At 39.8% G+C, this 12,441-nt stretch overlaps 2 protein-coding genes across 3 annotated transcripts in view; one reads left to right on the top strand and one right to left on the bottom strand.

The window, feature by feature from the left end:
• LOC149224945 (uncharacterized) overlaps positions 1 to 7,515 on the top strand; it is a 39,202-nt gene extending 31,687 nt beyond the window's left edge. The window contains exon 5 of the mRNA XM_089383690.1: positions 6,867 to 7,515. Within this exon, the coding sequence (XP_089239816.1) occupies positions 6,867 to 7,515 (649 nt within the window). The remainder of the gene's footprint in view (positions 1 to 6,866) is intronic.
• LOC149224944 (sphingoid long-chain bases kinase 1-like) overlaps positions 1 to 12,441 on the bottom strand; it is a 381,298-nt gene that overhangs the window by 229,745 nt on the left and 139,112 nt on the right. The gene's annotated exons all lie outside the window — the stretch shown is intronic.

Raw genomic sequence — 12,441 nt, 5'->3', positions numbered from 1 at the left:
CATGTGCTTTAGCCTCTCCACCAATTTTTGTGGCTAAAGCACATCCGATGCTACACCAAGTCCACACTCCCTCTTAGCGAGGACTGTGCTCTAGTAATACTCCTCATTGAGTATCACCCTGATCATCCAGCATTGGTCCCTGTGCTGATGCTAGGCCTCCCCGCCCAACATCCACTACATTGTTGCATCCTATACTGCTGCCCATGGCACTGCCACTGCCAATGCTACATCCGTACGACATCTCCCTATGCATCCATGTTGATGCTCGTCCATCCACCCAACACTGCCTCTGCACTGCATCCCCCTCTCACCATGCTGCATTGGCTACCGAAAATTGCTACTGCACTGCAACTCAGTTACTGAGAAGTAAGTAACTGATCCACCCAACTTCTGACATCCCTGTCAGGCTAGAAACACTCTCGATGTTGAAGCTCCCTCTCTCGCTAACAAGTGCTCCCTCTACTGGCCTCTGCGCTGCTACAACAACTCCCTGCATCTTGCACCATTGCACACCTCTCTGTGCCATCCTACACTAGTGCAACACTCCTATGCCTCTCGCACTGTTGCGGCCTGCTAGCCTCGCGCTACCCGGGGACTCCTGCACTGTAGCACTCTCTGTTGCTTCATCCGCATTTGTCTCTACCGACAACCACCAGTCCTGCTACTCCTCTTCGAAGCTCTCGTAGCAAGGTATAATCCAAGAGGTTGGGTTCCTCAAGGATCCTGTCCCTCATTGCCTGTAGTCCTCCTGACTATAGCTCGATGTCTCCCCACTTCTTCTCGAGTGGCACATGAGCATTCATGGCACAATCGTCATCTGTCTCCACTTCTTTCTCCGCCCTCGTTGGCACTGCCTTAGTCTCAAAAGCCTCTCCCTTACTCTTCTTCCTCGCGCACTGGTTCGCATAGTGACCCAGTTCTCCACAATGGAAGCATTTGACCTTGGAGTAGTCCTTCTTATTTCTCTTCTCCTACTTTCCCGCATATTCTTGAGCCGCATCTTCTTCCTCCTTGATTCTGACCCCTTTTCCGCTACCCCCGCCTTGGTCACCATCTGATCTCTTCTTGACGAAGAGCCACCCACAGTTCCTCCCAATCTGGAAGGCTCAACCTGCCCAGTATGCTCTAGACAAATACCTCCCAATCCTCTAAGACTGCGTTCAATGTGGTCCTCACCATCAATTCCTGATCCGGCGTGGCCCCTATGGAAGTTAGCTGATCACGAATCTCCTTCAATTCACCGAGGAAGACATCTATTTGCTCTCCCTTCTGCATCTAGTATGACCGCAACTGATTTTCAAGTAACATCTTCCTCTGCACGGAAGTACACTAGTACAATTTCTTCAGGGCCTCCCACATCTCATTTGTCGTGTCCTTCTGTCCTTCTCGAATATATGCAGCACCACATGATCCTTGACTCCATCAAGGATGATGCACTTTGCCCTGGCCATTGCCTCCTCGTACTTCTCATTTTCAGCTGGGTCAACTAAGATCGTTATCGTTTTCAAGGCGAAGTGCTTGATGCGATACCTATCTAGAATGGACAATATCCTGGCCTTCCAGACTACGAAGTTGGAAGCTCCATCCAGTCTATCATGATCTCTTAGCCCATTCACTACCATCTTGTTGCTCTTCTTCCGACTCCTCTGAGTCTCTTTACTTGCCTCCTCGAAGTCCTCGATTCGACTCCCTTTGAGTTTCAATTTCCTTTCTGGAAATCCCTCTTCCTTGGTCTTGCCCTATTAGGTACTGTTCTGACCACAGTACCCCACCAGCTTTGCTCCGCAAATTATCTGCAGCCCCCTATACCTTAGCAACTTGAAGAACTGAGCCTCTAGGCTCTGTGCAATCCCGGCACCAACAAAATCTGCACCTCCTAGCCACAGCGTCAATCCTTCCTAGCTGAGAAAGATGATTGGGCACTACGTAGGTCAAGTCTACTCCTCGTTGCCACTGCGTTGATCCTCCTCCTGGCTGGAACTGATGACGTGGGCACTCTGCGTCACCCCTTCCTTGCTGCTTTTGGCTAGAAACAGCTTTCGTCACTCGGGACAGCTGTTTTCTACTGCTACTGCTCTGCTTGGCTGATGCCTTCAGTTATCCTGTGATCTGCAACCACCCTCTGATACCATGTTGGAATTTCTAAGTTTAACCCGTTAGAAATTGTTCCTGTACTATCTGATTTATTTCTTCCTACTTGTTCAATTACTTAACAAGTTATTTACCATGTAAATACTGAAAATAAATACAAGTACAATATCAACACATACAGATCATCAACTAAAAGTAAACAAGCACACAAGTGACACCGTCGATTTTGGACTAATGTCCCCGGAAAAACCCAATGCGGGAAAACCAGTGCAACTATTCAAAGGGTTTTATTAATATGCAGTTTCAAAATACAACCTAGGTGCCAAAAATGGCTCACCCAACAGAGAATGCCCTCAGCAGTAGTACCTCTCAGTCGGAGACAGATACTCCGGCTAAAACACCGGATGAACGATCCCACAGCAACAATGTAGCTTCTGTTGCTCTGCGTCACTCTGATAGGGACTGCATCACCCTATTCGGCTCTCCAATTCTCAGTCTGTCCCACGAAATGCTCTTAGCGCTACCTCTAGGCCCTGCCTCAGCCTCTCTAGGCTCTGCATCAACTTCTGGAGCCTCTGCGTCAGCCCTTGGACCCTCTGCGTCTCACACGCTAGCCCTCTTTGGCTCTACGCAACTCCTGGTTGCCTCTAGCTGGCTCTGCGTCCCTCTCCCGACTCTGCACTGATCCTCCTAGTACTAACTCTACCTCTCTGCCATGTATTCACTACCCCTCAGCTGCAACTCTAATCACTCATTCAATTTCCTCAGCAAACCCTACCCAGAAAATTGAGTTCTTGATCTCTCTCGGTGTGTTCTCCAACTAACCCTTAAGCCTCCTCTTATACTTTTCTCGTTGGTCCATAACCGGCCGAGATTAAATCTCTAATCAACGGCTAAGATTAGATTTGGCTTAATCCATGACTTTTGGAACATTCTAACCCAGTTTTATATTAATACCCATTAATATTTTATATTTCCTAAGTTTAGACTTAGGAACTCCATTAAAAATATTAATTATTTTAATATCTCCCAAACCGATTAGATTCTGTCCAAACCATTTCTGGGTCCTTGAGATCTCATGTGCTTTAGCCTCTCCACCAATTTTCGTGGCTAGATCACATCCGATGCTACCCCAAATCAACATAGCGGGTCAAGGGATTGAAGTTCTTTCAATCAAGGAAGTTGTCGAAGGAAGGCTAGATGACCAAAAAAAAGAGATGAGGTATGTATGCATATACTTGATTAAATAAAGTCATGTCATATGGTTGCAGATATCATGAATGAGTGCTCTACCTGAAGAGCATGATCAAAAGAAAGGATCTCCTCCTATGAAAGGATGCATGAAGGCATGGTTCACACATTGACTAGATGAAATCAACATAATATGTCCTCATATAAAATATGAGGTGGTTGAAAAAGTTGAAGGAACTATGATTGGAAGTTCTTGGGAGGAAATGTGTGAATAAAGAAATGAAGAGATCATGAAAAATGCAACTATCGAGAAGGCAATCAACATCCAAGGACTGGAAGGCTTGACTATGATATCTCCATGGCAAAGATATGAAGATTCTGATAAAGTCTGAAAAAGAAAGAGACCCTTAACGTTGTATATCTTTTGGGAGATGTGTCAAGATATATGCAGGATGTTGATGCAAACAAGGAGATGTCATGATGAAAGACCATCACAAAAGTATTTTTGATTTAATGTTCATTTTCTATTTTTGAATAATATCTGGATGGGTTGATGCAAGGCTACCAAAGGAAGAGTTGTAGATGTCATCTACAACTGACGCTCAGGTGGTAGGATGAAAGATCCTGAAGGAAACATGATGCGAAGAAGGTAGCAAGGCATGAAGGAAAGAATAGATATGGACTAATGGATCACTTTCCAATGAAAGAAAGGATGACATGACTGACATAATTCATGAATGAAAGTGATGGATGGTCGATGCCCTACGAAGAAGTCCCAAAAAGATGAAGACTCCTGAATAAAGAAAAATAAGTTCATGACATCGAAAGGAGGAGATCTTCAAGAAGTTGGTTGTCCCATGATCTCCACCTAAAGAGTTGTTGGAAGCAAGTCCCTAGTCAAGAGGGAGCTTGGACAAGTCCCTGATTAAGAGGGAGCTTGGGTACATTCCTTTTATGGAATGGGTTGGTCATCCCTGGTTAAGAGGGAGCGACAGATATGGTTCTTTACTTCGTGTGCCATGCACTAGACCAGGACTAACAGTCGTAAGTCTTAGTGAAGGCCATGAGGAGAGATAGACACATCATTCTTGTCTTCACCTAGGAAGATAGAATGGAGGATTAGGTAAGCATCTGGCATCTGATACTCTTTGAGGATGTGGTAGGGCATCCAAGATAAGAGTAGTCGTAGAGGACTGATATTCTTTTAGGACTGAGAATCCAAGATAAGAATAGTCTTGGTGGAACATACTTTGAGAGAACATGGGTGGTGTATGTTCCAAGAGAGACAATGATGAGGGTGTCTATAAATCATTGGTCTCGCCAGCATTGTGCTCTGATCTTGTGGAGAGATAGAGTTGTTAGTCAAGGCCTTGCTATGTGACAATGCTTGATGAAATGATGCTGTACAGATGGGTTACCAATCTAACTCTTCTTATGAGAATTCTTCAGATTGAGAATGTCCAAGTACCTTATATGGATTAGGAATACCTCCCTAGTTAAGAGGGAGTGTTGAAATATGTAACTAGGTTTGCTCTTTATAATGGCATATGTAATCGTGATTTTATGTATTTAATGAAAAGAGATAAATAAATTTATTTGTATGCTCAAGGGAAATTTATTTTTAGCTCAAGCACCCAATGAGTGCTTCTAGGTTTGTCATAAACTCAATTGAGTCATTGTCAAGTATTAAAGACCCATTTGGGCATGTTACATATTGTAAAGAAAAATATATTGAGTCAAAATAGAGTCAAAAGGCCCTCCAAGACCTCGTCATGGAACAAAGATCAAGTCGGCCTACATGAAGGGACAAGTCGGCCTCAAGATAGCAATTCGTACCCCACACAAGCCTATAAATAAGAAGGAATTCGACCTCATTTGCACGCTCACTCAAGCAAGTTCGATCTCCTCAAGATAGAAGCTAGAAAAGGACGAAGAAGAAGAAGAAGACAAAGATCGAAGTTTCTGGGCCTCTCTCTCTCTCTCTCTCATTAGGGTTTCCACAGTTTCGAGGCTAGACGATATTCTAACACTGCATTGAAGTTGTGAAGCTACAAGGTCGAAGTTGTGAAACTGCATCGAAGCAATGAAACTGCAAGGTCGAAGCTGTGAAGCTGCAAGGTCGAAGTTGTGAAGATGACTCTAAATCGAAGTTGTGAAGCTGTTAGGTCGAAGTTGTTGAAGCTGCATCAAGGTCGAAGCTGCCAAGTCGAAGTTGCAAGAATCGTTGTTCGGGTCGAAGTTGCTGGAGAAGTTACTAGAAGGACGAAGTTTGTTACTGGAAAGAAATCTCATCAAGAAGGAAGGATGACTTGGTCTGGAGGGTCTTGGTCAAGAGTCATAGGTCTTGGAATTCGTCAATTGAAGTTCTATAAGAAGAGAAGTTTTCTGATGGGTTTTCCTCTCTCTTAGAGAGGTTTTGGCCCTGGCTGATCGCTTATATCTTGTGTCCTAGTAATCTTAATAGGGACGACGGTTGGAAAATCAGTAGCTACCGGATTCCAGCCCTTTCCTCTTAGTTCCCCTGCCCCCTCCCCCCCCCTTTCATGTCTATTTTTCCTCTTTTTGAATTTTCTCCCCCTGAAGTTTTTTTATTTTTTTATTTTTTATGTGAAATAGCTACAATCTATGAGATCATAAAATAATAATTAATTAATATTAAAATACATTTAAATAAACATATTACATTTAAATTATTTTATAAAATAATTTTATTTATGTATTTATTTTATTTTTTTTCACAAATGTATTTAAAACATTTTTTACCATTTTCAATTTTTCTCCCCTTGAGGTTTGTTTATTATTATTTTATTTTTTATTCTTTTTATTAGAATTTACTTTAAAAAAAATTATTATTTTTTAGTTTATAACTAATTAATATATTTATATTTTTAATATTATTTAAAATTCCTCTTTTACTTAATTATTGTTTTTATTTTGGAGTTTATTTGACTTATTATTTTTATCTATTGGGGGACATTATAGTTATCTTATATATATATATATATATATATATATATTTGATTTATTATTTTATTATTAATTAATAATAAAATAAAAATAATTTGCCCCTTTTCCTATCCAGTCAAAAATAGCCGTTTTTTAGCCGTTATTCCCCATAGCTCCTTGCTCCCTATTTAACTTGCCGCTATGATCTGATCTTCATCTTGTCCTGAAGATGAACCACAATGGTTGGTTCGAAACATGTCGGCCAAAGTATACCAATGTGATTTCTTCCAAAAATGTTTTCAAATAATCAAATGGATCACAGAAGCTTGAATTTGAATATCACTACCCTGCACGGAAGGGACATTTCTTTAAAAGTTCATCATTTTGAATGTGCACGCCTGCGGGTATCTAAGATGAAATCAGATCTAGCTTTCCTTAAAAGATGCAGAGATTCATCAGTCATTCCCTCTGCAGGTATCTACGATGAAATCAGATCTAGCTTTCCTTAAAAGATGCAGAGATTCATCAGTCATTCCCCTATTCGCTCAGATCAGGCATTGTCTTAATAGGTTCGAGAATCAGCGCATTTTCTTGACTACCAGTCTGGCCCTTATTCGTTCTGAGATTTCTAATGTCAGGAAAAAGCTGGATTTTCTCTCTAGAAAGCTTTTTTCCTTGCATTTAGAACTCTCTAGCTTAATGTCTAAAGAGCTTTGGAACAGAATTGATGCCTGTTCTGCCTTGAAATCTCTACGCATGGAAGAGATTTGGGTTGAAAAACAGCAAGCCAAATTTAGCAGATTATCCTCACGCAGAGCTTTTCCAGGCCCTTCTAGCTTCTCATCAAATAGCAAAATATCTAACAGCCAGGTCTTTGCACTTAGCTCTTGGATTAGCAGCAATACTTTTCGTGAGCGAGGGTTAGTAGTTTCAAAAATTCACAGCGATTCTGGTTCAAGTTCTTTGTCTCTTCCTAACGTTGGCAACGTTCCTCCTCCGATCTGGTTCAATCCGCATTCATCTCTCGGCTCTCCCTCAGGTATTGTTCGCTCCTCTACTTTGCCTTCGAGTCTTTTGTCTCCTCTTTATTCTGATTCTCAAGCCAGCACTACTATAACACCCATCTCCGCCAACGTAGCACCCTTCGATGACACTAGTGTAACTCCCCTCTCCGCCCGTGTAGTTGCTATAACCCCCCTCTCCGCGTGTGAAGCTGATCCTCCCTTATCCTGTGTTGCTTCCTCGCCAGCACCCAATTTCCCATCTCAGGTTTTGACAGTCCTGTAAACAACGAATCACCTGCCCCTCCTTCAGGTTTCCCAAAACAGTTGTGCACTCCATTCGGTGTCACCCTTCAACCATCTTATTCCCTCATTCCTTCAACTTCGATTAAGCCTTCATATATCAGCATATCCCTGTTTACAATTTACCAAAATTCCCCATGTAATCCCCTTACACAGTCTCCCCATTCGATCATTGATTTTTTTAACACTTATAAGTCTACTAATATCAATAATAATAAGAAAACTTGTAGTAGTAATAATAATATGGAAGTTAATAATAATAACAATATGAAGGTAAATAATATTAAAGACATTAATATGAGGGATAATATAAATAATATCAATTATAATAATATTAATAATAGAGGTGATAATTATAATATGGAAGTTAATAATAATAACAACACAAAGGTAAATAATATTAATGACATTAATATGAGGTATAATATAAATAATATCAATTACAATAATAGATGTGATAATTATAATAAGAAGAATAATGCAATTGAGAAGAGTTATAATGAAATAGATAAAGAAAATGAAGATAATAATAAAATAGATAATAGTAAGGAAATAGACAATGACAATTAATCTTAGCAATGACAATGACAATGTTTATGTTCCTTCGCATAATAATAAAGTTGTTAATTTATCGAGTTTTTCCTTTCCTACGCCTGTTTTTAGTCTTTTGGAGGGGTTTAAACTTTGCCCTTGCTCTCAGAAAAATTCTGGTAGATGATATTATGTGTGACAGTGAATTTGGAATAAGAGGCTTACCGGATAATACTAAAGATGTTATTAGACAAGACTGTGTTGTTATTTTGAGGAAAGCTAAACCCCTGACGAATAACATCAACAAGGAGGAGTTTGAGGCCCTCAAATCTTTGAACAGGAACCAAGACATTGTTGTCTTGAAGGCTGACAAAGGTGGGGCCGTTGTAATCCTTGATAAGGTCAATTATCGAAAGAAGATGTTGGATCATTTGGAGAACAATGGCAGCTACAGGAAACTTGATAAGAATCACTTAAAAAGGATCACTAGAATGGTGGCTCTCACCATAAAATCTAGTAGCTCTGTTAGCTCCTTTAGCCATAAGCTTATCGAGAGTAGCCCCATCACTCTTAGAATCTATGGACTTCTGAAAATCCATAAAGAGGGAGTCCCCCTTAGGCCCATTGTCAACACCATAGGTGGGCCAACCTACCTTTTAGCTAAATATCTAACCTCGAAGCTTAAGCCCCTTGTTGGTCAAACAGAGTCGTTTGTAAAAGACTCCTCATCGTTTGTCAATGAGTTAAGTGATGTGAATTTTGATCCTGAAGACATTCTTGTAACCTTCAATGTGGTTTGCTTATATGCTAATATCCATATCAAAGAAGCCTTGGATGTCATCTTTCGCCTTACTGATCCCGACACAGCTAGATTAGTCGAGATCTGCCTTACTTCCACTTTTTTTTGTTTCGAAGGTGAGTTCTATGAACAAACATGTGGCGTGGCCATGACCTCACCCCTTTCCCCTATTCTTGCTAACTTGTTTATGGAATATTTTGAATCAAAAGCTTTGGCCTCTGCTATTTTTAAACCTAAGCTTTGGAAAAGATTTGTAGACAATACCTACTCCATTTGGCAGCATGGTCCGAATAATTTAGATATTTTCTTTCAACATCTTAATAATCAATCTAACTCCATTAAGTTTACCATGGAGAAAGAAGTCAATGGTTGCCTCCCTTTCCTAGATGTCCTCATTTCTAAGAAAGAGGATGGCTCGTTTTCCCATCAAGTGTTTAAGAAGAAAACTCATACTCAGCAGTATCTTCATGCTAGGTCCCATCATTTCTCTGCTCGAAAATTGGGTGTTCTCTACACTCTTGCTACCCGTTGTTGACCTCTACTGGTCAACTACCCATGCAGTGCACCCCGTTTTTCTTGACAGAAAGAAGCAGCACCTGATCAGCATGTCCGTGCCATCCTGCCATCATCAGCATCTTGATCTTTTTGATTGTAAACCCAGTCTGCATGTATTGATTGTAAATAATCTTAGCAGACATGAGTCATGTATGTAATCTGCCTAGGTGGACCTAACTTTCTATGATAATCTATGTCCCGGAAGGTTTTTCGTCTCACCGATCCATGGATCGGCAGAGTTTTCCTTCAAACCTGACCCCAAAGCCGGGATGGATTTTGTCATTAGAACTTTAGGAAAATCCTAGTGTGTTAAATCTGCTAGATTATAGTTGTGTCGCAGAACTGGGTGTTTTGTGAGGGTCTGTATTAAATGGGTTTGTCCCTTAAGATGTAATTTTGTAAAAGTCATGATGTAATGTGTCCTAAGGGTCGAGAAATGTTTTAAATCCCCTCATGAGTCCTAAGTCCTAGGTCCTAGGTGATGTTTCCGAAAGCTTAGTTCAGTGATCCATTTTAAATGAATTAAAAAATTAAAAAATGAATAAAAATAATAAAATAGTAAAAAATAATAAAAAATTAAAAAATGAAGCAAAAACCCTAACTAATAAAATAATAATATTTTAAGTTAATAAATCGACGGATGAGATCAAGAGATGTCTTGATCCTCATCAACGGTCGAGATCATTTCTACATGGATCACTCGAACTAGCCGTTAGGATCATTTCCTTTATATAGGGTCTTAGGGGGTCATTTCAAGGCATCTGATCTGTGAGTCTGGACTGAAAAAGCTCTCTTGTAATCTGATTTTCTGGTTAATAAAAAGACTTTGGGGTTCAAAACTGGCTGGTGTTACTCTCTGGAATTGCTGTGAGATGTTTGTTTTTCTGCATATTTCAGTTTTCAGCAGTTAATAATAGCTGGTTTTCAGAGTATTGTGAGTACAGGTATCTTGCTCATGTGCTAGGGTTTGAATGTTGTAGGGTTTCTGGAATAATGGCAGGTATCTCCATTATTTCTTGAAATCTAGCAACATTTCTCGCCCTCTTTACTGATGTTTGCTTGAGATGTGCAGGAAAACTTTTTAGTAAAGAATACAGGTGGGCGTTTGGGGAAGTTCTAGGCTGAACCAGCCGACTCCCACAGGCTTTTCTGTGCAGAACCCAGCTGATTGTGCCCTGGGTTAATCATTAAGAGTTTCTTTTCTGTTTTGCATTGGGAGATTTTCTTTCTGTTCACAGTAAAGTTCAAAATTTCTGATATATTGAAAACATTACTGCAATTATTGTCAAATCTGGCTGTCCCGGAGCTGTGAAAATTTTGATTTTAGCCAAATTTTTGAAGGGTTTACTGCAAAATTTTGTATATCTGCCAAATTTCCTTTTTCTGCAAGATTATCTGTCATCAGGGTTACAGACTTTTCCTGATTTTGGCATTCTACAATTTATAAATCTGTGAACTGGCTTATGTTTCCATCCACCGCTGCCGTCTTTCACTGTGCCTGCGTTACCAGTCATCAAAGTGATTTCAAACTGCAACAAGAGCGTATCCAGCATTGATATATACAGGTCAGAAAACCGTTTTCAGGTCAGTCAAGAGGTAAAATTCAGCACGCTGCTCATCACTCTGACGGCTCATTTTTCTCTGTACAATAGCGGCTAGGGTAGTCACGTTTTGTTTGCTTGGGTGCAGAAGCCCTGTTTTAATGTGTATGCAGTTACTGTATTTCCGCTTTTTTTATTTAGCGTATATGCATTCACGATTTTAGGCTCAAGCAAACTGTTTAAGAGCTGCATTGAATCGATACTTTGTTCAAATCTTGTTTTGATTGTGCTTATAACTACTGAGAAGCCCTCGTTCCCGAGCCCTGTCACGTGAAACGCATTTGCCGCTTTCAGCTGCGTCCTTTCCATTACCTCTCTGCGTGATTTTCTGGGTGGTTTTTTGACCCCATTTGCCGTCGGTTTGCATTCATATTTTCGGGCCAAGTACACAGTTAAAGTCGTGGATCATTATTTGCATTACGCTCAAGCCTGGACAAATTCGATCGTCAAACTTGCAAGCATTGAAAATCAAAAGGCATTGTCTAAAAAAAAAAATCGATTTCAAAGCCTGTCCTGTCCACCCGCAGCAAAAAACACTCTCCTTTCATCATGCAGACATTCCAAATCGACGCATGGAAAATCTGTGTGCAGCTGCGTTGAACCGATTTATTGCTGCCGTCGTGTTTTAGATTTACTCCTTCCTCCGGTGGCTGGTATATTATCGCTTAACAGTTTGGCGTATGCTCCTGCGGTTTGCTTTCAACTGCGTATCTCCTTCATATAAAAATTGCCGTCGTCAAACTCCGGTTTAGCCAGATGCGAAGTGGAGTTTGGACGTAGTCGTTTGCACAGCCAGTCACCAAGGGTTCAACCATTCTCGTGCCACAGGTATCATTGCAGTCGACAGCGCATTTTTTTACTTGGTTATGATTGCGGCTAGGTTTCTATTCGATGCGTTTTCAACCTTTCTTTATTTTCATGTCATAAACTTTAGAAGTAGCGTAGTTTGATTTTTATTTTTTTTTAGGTTCTAAAATTAGATCTAGTTTTATTCGTCATTTTTTTTAAATTAGATTTTAATTGTTTAGATTAGTTTAGCTTTAAATTTATTTTAGATATTTTTCACATAGTTTCATTAATTTTTTTTTTTTTTTTTTTTTTTTTTTTTTTTTTTTAAGTTTAGGACTTTAATATTTTTTTTTTATTTAGTTTAGATTTTTAGTTTTAATATTTTATTTTGTTTTAAAAAAAAAAAAAAAAATTCTAGATTTTGTTTTAGTATAGAAATTTTCTTTTAAAAAATAAAAAATAAAAAATAAAAAATTTGTGGAAAAGTTTCTTGCTTGCCAGATCCAGTTACTTAAGATCAGACTCAAAAGTTGTTGATGTATGAATGTTAGTTGCATATCCTATCTAGTCAATAACTGTGTGGTCGTTTAAAGCATTTCATTTCTTTTAAGTGGCTGGATGTCGTTATTTGATG

Source organism: Pinus tabuliformis, chromosome Q (genome assembly GCF_031772625.1).
Source record: "Pinus tabuliformis cultivar Carrire ecotype Pingquan chromosome Q, CPIR1, whole genome shotgun sequence".
Taxonomy (NCBI): domain Eukaryota; kingdom Viridiplantae; phylum Streptophyta; class Pinopsida; order Pinales; family Pinaceae; genus Pinus; species Pinus tabuliformis.
The sequence above is the reverse complement of the archived record's forward strand: the minus strand, read 5'-3'. Positions and strand labels throughout refer to the sequence as shown.